At 39.4% G+C, this 17,454-nt stretch overlaps 1 protein-coding gene across 1 annotated transcript in view; it reads left to right on the top strand.

Moving 5' to 3' along the window:
* Positions 1 to 14,686, top strand: part of LOC140923768 (uncharacterized) — a 29,010-nt gene extending 14,324 nt beyond the window's left edge. Inside the window, exons 29-45 of the mRNA XM_073373842.1 lie at positions 831 to 899; positions 1,250 to 1,339; positions 1,486 to 1,569; positions 1,652 to 1,714; positions 2,575 to 2,682; positions 2,918 to 3,007; positions 3,179 to 3,231; positions 3,434 to 3,503; positions 3,610 to 3,705; positions 4,002 to 4,091; positions 4,331 to 4,535; positions 4,867 to 4,921; positions 5,019 to 5,139; positions 5,805 to 5,903; positions 6,007 to 6,026; positions 6,596 to 6,707; positions 12,575 to 14,686. Coding sequence (XP_073229943.1) covers positions 831 to 899; positions 1,250 to 1,339; positions 1,486 to 1,569; positions 1,652 to 1,714; positions 2,575 to 2,682; positions 2,918 to 3,007; positions 3,179 to 3,231; positions 3,434 to 3,503; positions 3,610 to 3,705; positions 4,002 to 4,091; positions 4,331 to 4,535; positions 4,867 to 4,921; positions 5,019 to 5,139; positions 5,805 to 5,903; positions 6,007 to 6,026; positions 6,596 to 6,707; positions 12,575 to 12,607 — 1,458 coding nt within the window. The 3' untranslated portion in view covers positions 12,608 to 14,686. The remainder of the gene's footprint in view (positions 1 to 830; positions 900 to 1,249; positions 1,340 to 1,485; positions 1,570 to 1,651; positions 1,715 to 2,574; positions 2,683 to 2,917; positions 3,008 to 3,178; positions 3,232 to 3,433; positions 3,504 to 3,609; positions 3,706 to 4,001; positions 4,092 to 4,330; positions 4,536 to 4,866; positions 4,922 to 5,018; positions 5,140 to 5,804; positions 5,904 to 6,006; positions 6,027 to 6,595; positions 6,708 to 12,574) is intronic.
* The last annotated feature ends 2,768 nt before the right edge of the window (positions 14,687 to 17,454 follow it).

The raw sequence follows: 17,454 nt of genomic DNA, 5'->3' as shown, positions 1-17,454 counted from the left end.
TGAGTGTGTTAGCTGTGGAACATCAGATGGAAACACACCATCACAAAACCTCTGGAGAACATTATCTTCAAGGGTGAAGTGTTGTGTGTTTGGGATTGATTACAGAGAATCAAGCATCAGCTCCAGAAACAACTCAGTTTGTTGGTTCAAAGTCAGTGCAATTGAACAGGTCCGGCTTCTCTAAAATTTGACCTGACAGCACGTGTAAATGTTTTAACATACTTATACAGTGGAATTCCTCCTTTGGAACACCTCTATTTAGGGACACAAAATCTGGTCCCGATAAAATGTTAGCATAATCTTTGTTTTTGTTACCTGTATTGAAGAGACACCTCTATTCAGGGGAAAGGGGCACCATTTCTGCATCTCGAAACCCAGGTATCACCTCCATTCAGAGGACTGCTTAGCTCACAAAACGTCACTGACAAAGTGTACACTAGTCACTGTGGTGACAAATTTCACAACATGATCTATCTCACTTAACTCAGTGTACTATACTTGTAGGAATTCAACACACAATATTACAGAGACAGGCTAATCATGTTTGTCAAACATTATCTAGCTGCTTGATTGCAGCAGATTCCGAGGCAGAATATATAAAAAATATTTTATTTGTTGGTTAATAATTATTATTAACAAACCCTAGCTCAACCTCTCTTCAGGGGACATTTGCCATGGTAACAAGGGAGTCCCCTGTATAGAGGTTCCACTGTATATAAACTAATTAGTACGCTTTCTTGGCCTTCACATTTGTTTGTCTTAGTTATTGTCGCCCGTCCCGCCTCTCTAAAATGAAATCCTTGTAATTTTCTTTTCGTTTCTTTTTACAGGCCCACCAAGAGCGAATAACTGTTTTAGAGACTGAATATAGCAATAAGGAAATGAAATTACAGGAACAGGTCAGATTGTTGTTCGTAGTAAAAGTTACACAACTAGACTCAAGTCATTCTCCTGATTTGAGTTAATCTTTTGAGTTTCTATGGAAACCATTAATGCGCAGGTCATTCAAAGAAGATCGTCAGAGCAGCACTTTCGTTTGGTGCTCCTTAATATTTTATATTCTTTTTACTTCACCTTTAGGCAAGAAAGGTAGCTTGATCAGTTGGTGATCGTTTAATTAAATTTTTTGTTCATTTTTGTTCGTTTGCAGTTTTTGTGTGTGTTACCAAAATCTGTATGAGAATTTCAATACTTTTGTCTTGGCTAGTAAATCTTTTAGCTAAAGTTCATGTGACATTTTCTTTCAAAGCTTGCTGAACAAGAAAAAATTGCAAGTGAGATGCAAACATCATTGGAGCAAAAAGATGATCGAATGACTGGAATGCAGAGAAGAATCGAAGTATGTGATTCTTGTAAGCCTTTGATTGCCAACACTTGTGCTGTGATGATTTTAATCAAAGCCAACTGGTTTGTACTGCTAACTTAAGCTTCTTGTGATTTTCGATTAATATTAGAGGGTTAAATGTAGTAAATCTTTCTCTACAGGTTTTAGAGGAAGAAGTAAAGAAGGAATGTGAGAGTTGTAAGAACTACGAAGCACAACTTTGTAAGATGCAAGTAGCATCTAAGGTAATCTTTCTTAAGCCCTGTTTCACTGCAGCCACATGCATGCAACTGTTAATTATTTTCATTTCCTTTGTTCTCTTCTTAGGAGGAGCAAGAAAGGAGAAGTAAACTTGAGAAAGAACTAGAAGATGCTAGAAGTGATATTAAGGTAAAAGCTGTCCACGTTACCTTCAGCCAAAGTACTTTTTGAAAAGCTTCTATTTGTGAGTGGTGTTTACTCGCTTTATTTATGGTCTAAGTCTGAAAATGTAAAATGCGAGATTTAATTTTTATGATTTATGATAAGTGAGAAGCACCCACTGTTCGGTTTACACCACAAATGCCATCCATACTGTGAACGAGCCCTCTGATTAGGGGGAAAAGGGCACAAGAGAAAACGCAAGCAAAGCGATTAAGTGGTGGTGGGGGGGGGGGGGGGCTGTACCCCCTTCCCCGGCTCTTTTTGCCTCTTCATTACACTGCGCTTTTTCACTTCTTTTTGCTTAATCCCCAAAACAGCGCTTGTTCACAAGCTATGCAAGGCCTAGAAGGGAAATAACATGCCAGTAACCGAAGAAAAAGATTTTAACAGTAGTAAGAATAATGGAGCTGAAGATCACCACTTGCTTTGCATTTTCAGGGCGGCAGCGATGCTCCAGACAAAAAGTAAACTCTGTGTTAGCTTTGGTTCATGAGTGACATACGTATATCACTTCCCCGGACTTAAACTTTGTTCTTTAGGGGCTTGTACTTTTTTCTGAATGACTTGAAATGAAATCAGTCAACTCTCCAAGACGTACATTACAGCAGCGTATTAGGAAGGTCTCAAATTTTCTGTTTAAGAGATCTGTCTGCCTTATAACGCTTATAAGAATGACAGGAACCCAACTTTAGGTGTCCGTTTTAGGGGCGGAGGGAGGGTGTTTCCATTACAGAATTGTCTGTCAGCAGAGGGTTGACTGAACAGAGAGTTGGCTATACTCTGCTTTTCATTGCTTTCCACTCATTGTGAATGTTGATTGTTCCCAGGACCTTCAGGGCCAGGTGGCAGCAGGAGAGGAGGAACTGGGGCAAGTCAAAAGACAGGCAGAAGAAACTGAAGGCAATTTGAGGCAAACTGTTGAACAACTAATTGAAGTGAGGCTTTGTTTTGTTTTGTTCAGTTCTACGTCCCCATGATGGCTGTTAAGTGAATTGTTGTTTGCTTTGTGTTCTAGTAGACTAATTGAGGCTCAGTCACTAACGTCACAGCAAAATCTCAGTCGTGTCTATTGTTTTCGGTAAAGAAGGCAGAGGAAAAAAAAAAACGCTGATGTAACTATAGTTTTGCATTTTGGTTTACTATTTTTGACAATTTTTTGGTCCCTTTCAGGCAAAGAATTCACTGGAGACGCAAATGTTGAATTTAAATAGTGATTTAAAAACTGCTAAGGAACAAGCAGAGAAAGTACAAGGAGAAAAGGTACTTTAATGCTCCCCTGTCCCTTTATTTCTGCTCCTACGTTTCGTGCATGCTCTTTTCTTCAGTTTTTCTACACTTACCTCCACTCTCCCACTATCCTCAGTGCGGCATTTAGATTATTAGAAATCAAAGTCGTGTTCCCGTTTTGACGTTTTTTACTTCTCTGTTCAGAATTCAGTCGAACAAGAGGTAGAAAATCAGAGAGAAGCTTTTAATGGTTTAAGGTAAGCAAACAAGCGTCAATGAAGTTTGGTTCCGGTGTAAACATTTTAAAGAGTGAGATAGTTTAAAATGGGAGGGATGCCTTTCTTTGGTACTGGTACAGCTATAATAATAATAAATAACAAATGTTATAGCCAGGGACACCCCTTCAGCATAAAAGGCTGATATCAATGAGTCCCCTGAAACATTATCGTTTGTTTTTAGGATCTCTCTGCAAACAAGGATAGAAGAATTAGAGAAAAATCTTGCCACTGAACAAGAAAGCAAAGAAAAGGTAAATAGCATTATTATCGCACTAGTGGGGCCACTGAAATAACTGAGATTCAGCAAGAAACAAAAATTGTGCAGCGTTGAACTGCAAACACTGTTGTTTGTTACAGGTTCAACAGGAAGCTCAGGAGAAACAGCAGCTTCTAATCAAGCAAAAGCTGGAACTAGAAAACAAGCTACAAAACACTGAAAAAGATCTGAAAAAGGTTAGTGATGGAGCAGTGTTAAAATTATAAAACACGGTTTTTAATGAATCTGGCCTGACCTTCCGCGCGCGAAGACTGTTAACGTTAGATAATGATGTAAACTTCTCCTGAGCGGTCTTTCTGAGTTATAAGATGACAAGACAGCTCTCTTTCAGCTATCCTTATGACGTTAAAGACATTTTAACAAAAAATTATCCTACTAGCTAAATTTGAAATTTTTATTTTAAAACTAAACTGAGCGCAGAAGAGGAGTAAGTTAATACTAAATCATACTTTCTGGGTTTCCTTCAATGTAGGCCATAGAACAGCACGAGGAAACAAAAGAGGTTTCTAAGCGAGTTCAGTTGTTGCTTAAAGAGGAAACAGCAGCTGTTCAAATGAAACTGGTAGGAAAGTAGTTTTGTGAATTCCAAACCTTCCTTGCAAGCACCCAAATTCTGGGGCCGTGCCGTTTATCAATACAAAAAAAGGCAGAATATGTTGTGTCACTCAAAGATAAGCATGTGAAATTGCGCTTTATTATGGAGTTATCACTAGTGTCATCATCACCATTTCTTGGAACAAGTGCCTTAATTTGCGACGTCCTGGACAAGGAATTCTTATCTAAATAACTCTGCATTTTTAGGCAAACGAAACCCAAGAACTAGAAGAGCTAAAGAAGGACAAGGAACAAACTGAAGCCAGGTTAAATATTCAGATTTCTTCATTAAATGAAAACCTTGCTGCGGCAAGAGCTGAGGCGCAGAAATATCAACAGGAAACGAAAGAGACTCAGGAGAAACTTGAACAAGCAGAGAAGCGAAATGATGATTTGAAAGGAGAAACTGCTGGTGAGTGCGGACTGGTGACTAGTGAGCCTCGGTATGGTGTATGTATCAATCAAACAGTCATACACCGCAAACTCAGAAATCCTTTTGAAAAATTAACTTTTTCAACAGTGCGACCACAGTGTTGCTATCATTCGACTTCGTAGTTAAAGCGACGAAAAGTATTATGAAATCCCTGCTTTAGGGGACATAAAACTTGGTCCATTTTCTCTATATTTTTTACATTACGAGACATGATTCACTAACAGGGACTCTGTACTGTGGTGGTGTCCGTCTCTGTACTGATCGCTTGGACAGGTGGTTTTCCTAATTTTAAACTTGTATTTCATTATAGTTTTGGAAGCAACTGTTCAAAATAATTTAGACGAAAGGAGAAAACTTCTTGAAAGGTTTGTGACAGTCTACGTTCATTTTTAAGAAAAAACTGATTTTCAAACATACCACTTGTTAGTTCAGAGTGAAATAGAATATTACTGTTAATTGTAGATGTGTAGCGGGAGACGAGGTCTTGGAGAAACAGAAAAAAGAAAACGCTGAACTAAAAAAAAAAGTAGAGAATGCACAGGCCGCTATGATGGAACTTACACAGGAAAACCAATCACTTCAGGTGAGTCTCAGCACCACCTTAAGTTCCCAATCAAGTCACGTCAGTGTCAAAACTGTTGTGATAAATAACCTTTTCCCGTAAAATAGGCTTAGTAGACCTTCCAGTAATTAGTAATTGTTTTGATATATAAGCACATTAGAGCGTTATACAGAACAGCGCGCAGTGAGACTAAAGTAGGTGATGTGAATGATACCAACGAAATTAGTGTGTAAGCAATGTGAAAACAAGGTGGACTATGTGTGAACATACTAAGAAGCTATAATCTACTAAATGACAATCAGCTGTTGGAGATGGCTCAAGACCGCCATCAATGGAGGAAACTTGTGGTCGACTGCTCCGCAGCCAAAGGATGATGATGATGATGATGATAAGAGAATAACAAGACAATGTAACAACAATGTAGCCTGATTAATTTACGTACCAATTAAATAATGTGAGCAGAGTGGCCTAGGCGAGTAATACGAACGCAATGGAGCCTAGGTTCGGTGATAGATTGGAACCCCAGTATAACGAAATGCCAGGACACTGGAAAATGTTTTGGTTAATACGGGGATATGTTACGTTATATACACCTCATTATCCGACCGGGTTGTTTTTTATATCGAAGTTCCCAGCTCTGTCATGTAAGACGACTTCAGTTGAGACCGCATCCTGCTTCTTTTCAGATCTTAAACAATCAAAAGAATGCTCGGAGATGGGAAAACGATGACGACGTTACAACTTGCAATGGATGCGAGAGGCAGTTCTCCATGACCATAAGAAAGGTTTGTTTCAGTGGTCTAAAGGAAGATCAAAACTCTATCACATCATCTATACTGTTTGCAATCTTTTTTTGTTTCTTGCTAATATTTTTTCCTTCGTTTTCAGCATCATTGTCGGAATTGCGGGTAAGCATAAACACTCTCACGTTTCCTCTGTGATTTAGACTACAAGACGGTCCGTATTTTTGCGTATTCAAGTACACGCGAGCAGTCAAACAAACGGTCTGGAACGAGGCTGAAAACAGAGAGCGCGTGTGAGGCTCGCGCGCTTCGCGCGCGTAAGACTCTTAAGGCACGCTTAACCGATTTCTTTACTGATTTTGAGAAAAAAACCGACTGTTTTGCAGTCTATCTGTGATTTAATGTTTGCGTTCATTCCCAAAACTATCAGGGTACATTTCTTTTTGGATAACGAACATTGTTAGTTAGGAAGTTTGAGAACAGAAAGTCCTAAAACCGAAGGAGGAATCTTATTTCTTCTTACATTGTTGATTATTTTTTAATCGGGCAGAAGGGCAATGTGAATGAAGTTAGTCAACAGCTAGGCAATGTGGCTGGATATGACACCTGATTTAAGTGGTCGAGCTCTCATTTCTCCATACAATGTTAATTCATTATCAGTTAGGCAGGTGAGGGAAGAGAGAATGCCATCAAAGTCAAAAGTGTTTTACTGATGCCTGTCTCGTCCTTTGTAGTTTGATTTACTGTTCTGACTGTACTGCGAAAAGTGCACCTCTTACTTCAAGCAAGAAACCAGTGCGAGTATGTGATAAGTGTTTTGCGGACGTCACATCAGGAACAGCCAAGGTACATTCCACTCACAGCTATTTCAAAAAAGGTTGTAGGAGAGAATGGCGAACGCGGTGAATTCCGAACGGAGGTTGCACGACCGAAAGGAACTGTGGTTACGCTATTTGAAATGCAAAATTTCATAAGTTGCGTTCACCTTGCGTGAAAATGAATACACCAACTGTGAACGTTTGTCTCAGGGTTCTTGACTCTAAAGACAAAAGAAACTCATACTTTTTTTTACGTTCCTCGTTTCCTCGTATGAACGGCCTTTTGTCTCCGACTTTAAAGAGCCATGTCCAGCCCTGGCCATGAAATCCAGAGTTTCTTCACTTCTTACTTAGTTCCACACTTCCCAGAGGTGTGGAAGTGTGGAGTAGTCCGACAAAGTAAGGATATTGTCGCACTTTTCCCCCAGTCATGAACCCTTTGTCATTCTTTACTTAGTTCTACACTTCTCAGAGGTCTGGAAGTGTGGAATAGTCCGACAAAGTAAGGATATTGTCGCACTTTTCCCCCAGTCATGAACCCTTTGTCATTCTTTACTTAGTTCTACACTTCCCAGAGGTGTGGAAGTGTGGAAAAGTCTGACAAAGTAAGGATATTGTCTCACTTTCCCCCAGTCATGAACCCTTTGTCACTCTTTACTTAGTTCCACACTTCTCAGAGGTCTGGAAGTGTGGAGTAGTCCGACAAAGTAAGGATATTGTCGCACTTTTCCCCCAGTCATGAACCCTTTGTCATTCTTTACTTTGTTCCACCTTTCTCAGAGGTCTGGAAGTGTGGAAAAGTCCGACAAAGTAAGGATATTGTCGCACTTTTCCCCCTGTTAAGAACCCCTTGTCATTCTTTACTTAGTTCCACACTTCCCAGAGGTGTGGAAGTGTGGAAAAGTCTGACAAAGTAAGGATATTGTCGCACTTTTCCCCCAGTCATGCACCCTTTGTCATTCTTTACTTAGTTCTACACTTCCCAGAGGTGTGGAAGTGTGGAAAAGTCTGACAAAGTAAGGATATTGTCTCACTTTCCCCCAGTCATGAACCCTTTGTCACTCTTTACTTAGTTCCACACTTCTCAGAGGTCTGGAAGTGTGGAGTAGTCCGACAAAGTAAGGATATTGTCGCGCTTTTCCCCCAGTCATGAACCCTTTGTCATTCTTTACTTAGTTCTACACTTCCCAGAGGTGTGGAAGTGTGGAAAAGTCTGACAAAGTAAGGATATTGTCTCACTTTCCCCCAGTCATGAACCCTTTGTCACTCTTTACTTAGTTCCACACTTCTCAGAGGTCTGGAAGTGTGGAGTAGTCCGACAAAGTAAGGATATTGTCGCACTTTTCCCCCAGTCATGAACCCTTTGTCATTCTTTACTTTGTTCCACACTTCTCAGAGGTCTGGAAGTGTGGAGTAGTCCGACAAAGTAAGGATATTGTCGCACTTTTCCCCCAGTCATGAACCCTTTGTCATTCTTTACTTAGTTCCACACTTCTCAGAGGTCTGGAAGTGTGGAGTAGTCCGACAAAGTAAGGATATTGTCGCACTTTTCCCCCAGTCATGAACCCTTTGTCATTCTTTACTTAGTTCTACACTTCCCAGAGGTGTGGAAGTGTGGAAAAGTCTGACAAAGTAAGGATATTGTCTCACTTTCCCCCAGTCATGAACCCTTTGTCACTCTTTACTTAGTTCCACACTTCTCAGAGGTCTGGAAGTGTGGAGTAGTCCGACAAAGTAAGGATATTGTCGCACTTTTCCCCCAGTCATGAACCCTTTGTCATTCTTTACTTTGTTCCACACTTCTCAGAGGTCTGGAAGTGTGGAAAAGTCTGACAAACTAAGGATACTGCCGCACTTTTCCCCCAGTCATGAACCCTTTGTCATTCTTTACCTTGTTCCACACTTCTCAGAGGTGTGGAACTGTGGAATAGTCTGACAAAGTAAGGATATTGTCGCACTTTCCCCCTGTTAAGAACCCCTTGTCATTCTTTACTTAGTTCCACACTTCTCGGAGGTGTGGAAGTGTGGAATAGTCCGACAAGTTGAGTTTAATGTCACACTTTCCCTGAGTCACGAGAAGCTCAGTGCGCTTTATCAGCGCTTGGTTTTATTTCTGTATGGTTTCTTACATTTTTCCTCAAGAACTGTTTTTATTTTGAATAGCAGATATAACCATTGTTTCAATGCCAGCTGTTGAAAGAAACTTAAAGTTAAGAAATCCGATCTCCAACCAAGCTTTCTTCCTTATCAGTACGGGTTCAAATTTGATCATTGTTAGATCACGCCATATATCCACTGTTTCGTAGTTTTTCCTCTTCTCTAAGATTATGTAAATGCTGGACATAAATTATGAAAAAGAAGCAACACCACGCTCGGAGGTGAGCGGCTCGAGGCCAAGAAACCGCGAAAAAGAATTCACCTAAGGGTGACTCTCTAAAGACGAAGAGGAGGGTGGACCATGCAAATATTTTAGTATTGTCACGTGCCATAGAGATAACATAAATATTGCCGACCCTATAACACGCACCTAAACAGTGATTCACGCTTTTCAACAGAGAGATCTGCAGGTAGCTACTCTAGGCTGATAAGTCACAATTATTACTTTATACAGAATGCTGTATATTTTTAGACCAATTTAGGTCATGAACCTGATGAAGGAATAGAACAATAACAATTGATTTGAGCATTTATAAACTTTATCAAGTTGATCTTAAAGCGAGGAAGATAGAACGTACATACTCTGCATTCTTTACTACCTATTTTTAGCGGTGTCACGATCTTAAGAGACCTGACTGTTGTACCCAATTGAAAGCTCCCGGGGTTAAGATTCTTAGTGTATTGTATTTGCATTATAATGTGGCATTCACATTTAAGTGATATGGAAATTCCTAAAACAAAACGTTTTATACCCAAAGGGTTTGAATTGGGTACGACATTGAGTCAGCCGAATAGATCTATAGGAAGGAGAAAAACCCAGAATAAGACGTCTCATATATGGCACATTAAGATGAAAAATTTCAAACATAAAAATCCATAGATTAGATGACGTTGTTGAGGTTTCCGTTGAAAAATGAATAAATAAATAAACGAAGATAAAGGACTGACGGGGACTTCGTGACAGAGAAAACGTAGGCTTGTTTTATGGTCGGGTATTCAAACAGATGGCAGTGAAACAAGGCTAATATCTTCTAGTCATAAAATTGTTGTCTAAACTTAAAATAGCATTTAAAAAGATGTAAAACGAGTTGAAGGAATAAAACCAACAAATACTCCCACTGCGCTTTATTCTCATTTCATACATAGGAGTGTAACTAAGAAAAGAATGTCAAAGGATTCGTGACTGGGGGGAAAGTCCCAAAAACCACACATTTTTCAACCATTTTCTCAGTTTAACAATAACGCATTACCGCGAATCTTCGCATATTTTTGCACAATGTGACAATATCCTGACTCTGTCAGACTATTTCATACTTCCACACCTCTGAGAAGTGTAGAACTAAGTAAAGAATGACAGGGGTTTCGTATGACCAGGGGAAAAGTGTGACATTATCCTGACTTTGTCAGACTTTTCCACACTTCCACACCTCTGAGAAGTGTAGAACTAAGTAAAGAATGACAAAGGGTTCATGACTGGGGGAAAAGTGCGACAATATCCTTACTTTGTCAGACTTTTCCACACTTCCAGACCTCTGGGAAGTGTAGAACTAAGTAAAGAATGACAAAGGGTTCATGACTGGGGGAAAAGTGCGACAATATCCTTACTTTGTCAGACTTTTCCACACTTCCAGACCTCTGGGAAGTGTAGAACTAAGTAAAGAATGACAAAGGGTTCATGACTGGGGGAAAAGTGCGACAATATCCTTACTTTGTCAGACTTTTCCACACTTCCAGACCTCTGGGAAGTGTAGAACTAAGTAAAGAATGACAAAGGGTTCATGACTGGGGGAAAAGTGCGACAATATCCTTACTTTGTCGGACTATTCCACACTTCCAGACCTCCGAGAAGTGTAGAACTAAGTAAAGAATGACAAGGGGTTCATGACTGGGGCAAAAGTGCGACAATATCCTTACTTTGTCGGACTACTCCACACTTCCAGACCTCTGGGAAGTGTAGAACTAAGTAAAGAATGACAAAGGGTCCATGACTGGGGGAAAAGTGCGACAATATCCTTACTTTGTCAGACTTTTCCACACTTCCAGACCTCTGGGAAGTGTAGAACTAAGTAAAGAATGACAAAGGGTTCATGACTGGGGGAAAAGTGCGACAATATCCTTACTTTGTCAGACTTTTCCACACTTCCAGACCTCTGGGAAGTGTAGAACTAAGTAAAGAATGACAAAGGGTTCATGACTGGGGGAAAAGTGCGACAATATCCTTACTTTGTCAGACTTTTCCACACTTCCAGACCTCTGGGAAGTGTAGAACTAAGTAAAGAATGACAAAGGGTTCATGACTGGGGGAAAAGTGCGATAATATCCTTACTTTGTCGGACTATTCCACACTTCCAGACCTCCGAGAAGTGTAGAACTAAGTAAAGAATGACAAGGGGTTCATGACTGGGGCAAAAGTGCGACAATATCCTTACTTTGTCGGACTACTCCACACTTCCAGACCTCTGGGAAGTGTAGAACTAAGTAAAGAATGACAAAGGGTTCATGACTGGGGGAAAAGTGCGACAATATCCTTACTTTGTCAGACTTTTCCACACTTCCACATCTCTGGGAAGTGTAGAACTAAGTAAAGAATGACAAAGGGTTCATGACTGGGGGAAAAGTGCGACAATATCCTTACTTTGTCAGACTTTTCCACACTTCCACACCTCTGAGAAGTGTGGAACTAAGTAAAGAATGACAAAGGGTTCATGACTCGGGGAAAGTGCGACAATATCCTTACTTTGTCAGACTTTTCCACACTTCCACACCTCTGGGAAGTGTGGAACTAAGTAAAGAAGGACAAAGGGTTCATGACTGGGGGAAAAGTGCGACAATATCCTTACTTTGTCAGACTTTTCCACACTTCCACACCTCTGAGAAGTGTGGAACTAAGTAAAGAATTACAAGGGGTTAGTGCCTGTGGGAAAAGTGCGACAATATCCTTACTTTGTCAGACTTTTCCACACTTCCACACCTTTGAGAAGTGTGGAACTAAGGATGAAAAAGGAAAGTAGGGATCTTGTGGCCAGCACTGGACATTTGTGAAGCCTCTGCACTGAATGCTGAAGAACATGGACAAACCATATAACCCGCAATCGAAGGTCTTCACTAAATGGAGCTGGCATCATTGACTAGCTTAGATAGGTGATTATTTACCATCAGTATTCAAAACCCACAGTTCCTTTCGGTCGTACAATCTCCGTTCGACAATTGCCATTCGCCGCCTTGTTCTCTCAGAGAACCTTTTTTGAAATAAGTGTATATTCCTAATAGCCAAGATTGTTTTGAGTCAGGATGATGTATATTACGTTACATCATACCCATTGCGTTACTTAATAGCTCAAATAGGGACGACTGCGTTACATTATACCCACTAAGTACTTGTTGCGGATCATGACGTAACGCGCAGTGTTGATTACGTTACGTTGCAATCCAATGGTGCATACCATGGAAACGTTTTCTGATTGTCTGCTTTGCGGATGACGATGATGGTGACCTCGCAATTTTCTCTCGTTACACTCAGATTGCTGTGAATACGTTAAACACCACACATGATATACATTGCGTTTTCGCTCACCACTAAGAAGTGATGGCGTTGCATTACAACCCAAATTGTGTTACTTCGTTTGCGTAACGTATTCCATTTTAATGACGCATCCATCCTCATAAATTTATTTGGTATCCACCTCGCTCGACATGTTTTCAATGTTTTTGTTTTGTTTTTTGTTTTTTATTTTCCAGTCATATTCTTTAGGTAACAAGCAAGGCTTTTAACTGAAAGCACTGCACGTGAATATTCCTTGGTGTCTAAATTTGTCAATCTGTAGTTTCTCCTTTCGTTATCGACGCATTGCAGAACTGGAGGATGGTTAGATTTTACATGATCATCAAGCAAGAGATAATGTTTTGGAGAAGAACAAAATTGTACTTATTAGGATTTAATCTCAGCGTATAAAGTCATTCATCTTAATAGCTTCTCAATATGTGAGGTTTACTGTGACATTTAGCTTCGCGTTTTGTGGCGACACCGCAAACAATCACCGTTTAAAGTCAAACGTTAACATATAGCTGCTGCAGTTTAGAAATACACGTGGACAGCGCCCTGCGTTTTTTTTTTTTCTTTTTTTTTCTCCACGAAACAGGTTTGCATTCAGCCAAGCCAGGTTTCTCAGAATATGTTAAACTTCAAGTGGAAACTGACTTAATCAAAGAGTTTGCACATTAAGAAACAGCCCATAACAAAAAAGTTCATTTCTAACCGACTTTTAGCGCTTAAACGCTTCCGTAAATCACGTGACATCGGGAAAGCGCGATGCTAAAAGTCACTATAACAAGAAAGAGAATTTACTAAATTAGCACCATGTCTTAATATTAAAGGAACAAAAGTCTACACAAGTAAGGAATGTTACAACTTTTCGCAATCCAAAGGTATATAATATTTTTAAAGACATTAAGATATCAAATCTAGTTATATTTTCCTAAAATTGTTAAGGTTTGGACCAGAAAATTTATTCACTCTCGGAAATAAGCTGTGGCAGTGTATTTTAATATTGTTTATCATAACAGGTAAAGCTGGTAAATATTGTAAATAGTTAGGTGAAAATTATCTTTTAGTTAGCTGTATGTTTATAGTTAGTATAGGTAATAGGTAATAGTATGATTTGTAGTGATATTTGATATAAATACCACGAGTGATTTTTCAAAATTGTTATACGTAATTTCACTCGCCTAACGGCTCGTGAAATTTGAGACAATTTTGAAATATCACGAGTGGTATTTATGCCAAATATCACGTACAAATCATGCTATTATTTGTTTATACTACTACCCACAAAAAGTTTGTAATTTTCATATGTAGGTATTTCAAATTAAGCTGAAATACCACTGCCCTAAGCCAATCAAATTGCAGTAATTTCTCATGTAGTAGTATAATAAGGCAAATACGTTAAATTAAACCCTTAATCTACGTTCACACGGCTGCAGCGAACGAATTTTCGACCGGTGAAAAATTTCGACCGGACACTTCCTTCACACGGAACCGTTAAATATTTTTGCCCTTTTCTCACGGAACTTTGAATGGCTAGGTCTCTAAATTTTCGCACGGTTATTAAGGGAACACCTATACCCACGCATTGTCAACCAGTAGAAAATTATCTTGTCTTTTCTTACTCATGCAGCCATTATACCTTGTAGAGGTACCTTTATCTATTTTTCAGTGACTGGAAATGGCATTATTCGCCGTTTTCTTAGGTGTGCTCAAATTCTTATCAAATGTTCGTACTTTGACACTTTATTCCCAAAAGTCATTATTTTGAAAATATAAGCTGTGAAGAATATAAGTGTGAACCAGACCTTTCTCTCTGAGCTCAAGGTTTCTCTGGATGTTATTCACTCTTTTTTTTTTTTGCGAGTGAAATTATGCCTGAAAGACGTTTCTTCTTAGAAAATTCACTCAAGTAGGTAGTCTGTATAATCTTATTATATCTATGAAAGAGGAACGAGAGGGATCTCCATCAGTTAAGACCCAACTTCATTTTTTTGTGAAAAAGTTTACTTAAGTTGATTTACAAACATAGTAGTTCTAACTTGTATGAGGGGAAAATCCTATGGTATAATCACATAAAATGAAGCCACTTCAGTGAAACCTCCACATTCTAACTTTGTTTGTTTTGGTTTGTATTTTTAAAATGAAAAACGCAATTTTTGTTCCCGTATATGACTGGTACTTTAACAGTAAGGAAACCTTTTAAATGAAATGTCAGAATTTTAGATAAAAATTGACTCCTGCTGAAAATGCGTAAATATTTTCGATCCAATGTCAATATTCAAATAAAAGATTATTAACAAACTAAACTGGGTTGGTCGGTTTTTCATCTTGCTTCTGTTTTTTGAAAATTCATGCGTTCATATCTGTGCGAAAAGATATTTACCTGTTTACGTAGTGATTTAAAAGTTCAGCCTGTATATTTTTCTGGTAAATTATTGTAAAGTTGCCATCCTACCAAATCCAATTTTGTAAATGAGGGAAACGAGTTCAGTCATTCAAAACATGAGCAACCACAATTCAAGGCCATGAGACATCATCTCTTATTTAAATATTGAATTGTTCATCTCTGAAAAAGGGACGTCTTAACTAATAGAGCGTTTTCATTCACGTGACCAGCAGGTATGCAAAGTTATTGGAACAAAATACAGTTTTTCCTCCCTAAGCGAGGGGCCTGAGGCTATGGCGTAGCGAGGGTTTATAACTTTGTCGAAATTCGCATCGTACGTGGATCGCAGAGCGCAATGACGTCATCAAAGCGACAAACATGGTCAGTTGTTTTAACTATTTTCGCGGCCGCTATGGTTCTGGTAAGAGATTTTGACTTCAGAAGTAGAGAACTATGAAGCAAGTCGAAGCAGTAGCTTCAAAATAAGAGCGAGAATCGAGAATCTCAGCGTAATGAGATTTCTGTACTGAATTAATCGTTAGAATTAGAAACTGAGGCCATCAATTTCAGCTTGAAAGGGGAATAGAAGAAAACAGTTAAAAGAACCATATGAAGGAAAAGATCTGTCAGTTAGGTGAGTTTTACTTACTGTTTTACTCACTTGGTTACCCTGTGTTATCATTTGTTACCCTGTGTTACCCTGTGTTTTCCTTTGTTACCCTGTGTTACCCTTTGTTACTCTGTGTTACCCTTTTTTAGCCTGTATTACCCTTTGTTACCTTGTGTTACTTTATGTTACCCTTTGTTACCCCGTGTTACCCTTTGTTACCGTGTGTTACCCTGTGTTACTCTCTGTGACCCTGTGTTACCCTTTGTTACCCTTATTTACCCTGTGTTACCCTTTGTTAACCTGTGTTACCCTCGTTAACCTGTGTTACCCTTTGTTAACCTGTATTACCCTGCGTCACCCCGTGTCCCTTTGTCCCCCTGTGTTTCCTTTGTCCCTTGTGTCTCCTTGTATTCTATTGTGTCGCTGGTGTCCCCTGTGTCATTGTATGTCCCCCGTTTTCCCTTATGTCCCTTGTATCCCGTATGTCCCTTGTGTTTCCTGTGTAGAAACATTGTTTAGTAGATTTACATAGCATCCCTTATGTTACCTTTGTCCTCTGTCCCCCTCTGTTTTCTGTGGTCCTTTTGTTCCCTGTGTCCCTGTGTCCCTGTGTCCCCTTGTGTCCTCTTGTGTCTCCCTGTGTCATCTTGTGTCCCCTGTTTCCCTCTGTGTTCCGCTGCATCCCCTGTGTTCTTTTTGTCCCTGGTCTCCTTTATTTATGTTATAGAAAAAAAATAATTTTTATATTTAGGGTTTGCAGACCGCAGAATTTTATTTCTCATTTAATGGTTGCTTGTAACGCGACACTGACTCTCTTGTGGAAAAGTTAATTTACATAACGCGCTCGTAACGTGAGCTTGGGACGCCTGTGCAGAAACAAACTGGAGATAATCTCTGTTTAAAGAACAATCTAGACTGAGTCAACAGTGAAGTTTTTTGTTGTAGCTTCAGAAAAGCTGCAATTCATTCTTCTAAACTTAGACCTCTAAATCACTATCCGTGAGAATTTTAACATCCTGCAAATGAGCCCAGCGTGACAAAATATTACAGGAATCATCAAATTCACGGCCAAAAGAAAATCTTACCCATGCACACCCATTTTGGTGAACAATGAGGAACCTTGATCCTTTATTAAAGGCTCAGTCGCATCAGAGGTCAAATCCTGTTGGCCAGGAACAAAACCCACAGAAACCATTAAAATGTATGCATGAAACAGATCAACTTTATGACTTGTTAATGTATAAAGTCATGCGGCAAAAATAAAGTTTGCTCAGTCGAAATTATGAACCTCCCAGAGCATATTCTACGCGCCGGAGAAAATGATTGGAACAAGCAACATTTCAGCAGAAGATAAGAGTCGTACGTGCCTTCCAATCCCCTTGTTCTTCACTAAAGTTTTAGGTTAGATTTTGAATTTTTGTCCTTGGCAAAGTCTTCTCTCTCGTCCTTTCCTCTTATCTTCCCCCCACATAGTCGGCAAGGCACCTCGAGGAGTTGGATACGCTTTTTTATGACTTTGGATAGATAAAACAGCAACATAATTGTCGGTAACACACGGGAAAGATGCGGTTTTCACAAACTTCAATAATGGCAGTTAAGGTGCAGTGGTAAAGCATGGGATTCAAAAAGAGTTTACAAGATTTCGAGGTTGTTTAAGATCGTGGAATTTGGAGTGATGAAACTATAGTAACACTAGAACCAGTAAAACATAACAAGCTCGAAGAAAAATATGTGAATGCTAGACAATAACGATTTATTTTTACTTACTTTAGCATGGGACCATAAAATCCATCTACTTCGTCGCTTTACCACTCGCCAACTCGAAGACAATAACGATTTATTTTTACTTACTTTAGCATGGGACCATAAAATCCATCTACTTCGTCGCTTTACCACTCGCCAACTCGAAGATGAGAAGCTGCATTACAAAACTGGATTTCCAAAATGGCTTCCGATGTTTCCTGTCACCGTTGGCCCGCTTAAAGTCCGGATCATATGTGACAAAGAAAACTGGAAACAATGCGATTTCGCAAGCGAATCAGAAATTTTAAAAGAGGCCCACCATTTTCTTAGCGAAC

Source organism: Porites lutea, chromosome 13 (assembly GCF_958299795.1).
Source record: "Porites lutea chromosome 13, jaPorLute2.1, whole genome shotgun sequence".
NCBI classification, from domain to species: Eukaryota; Metazoa; Cnidaria; class Anthozoa; order Scleractinia; family Poritidae; genus Porites; species Porites lutea.
Note: the sequence above shows the minus strand (reverse complement) of the source record. Positions and strands in the feature narration are given on the sequence as shown.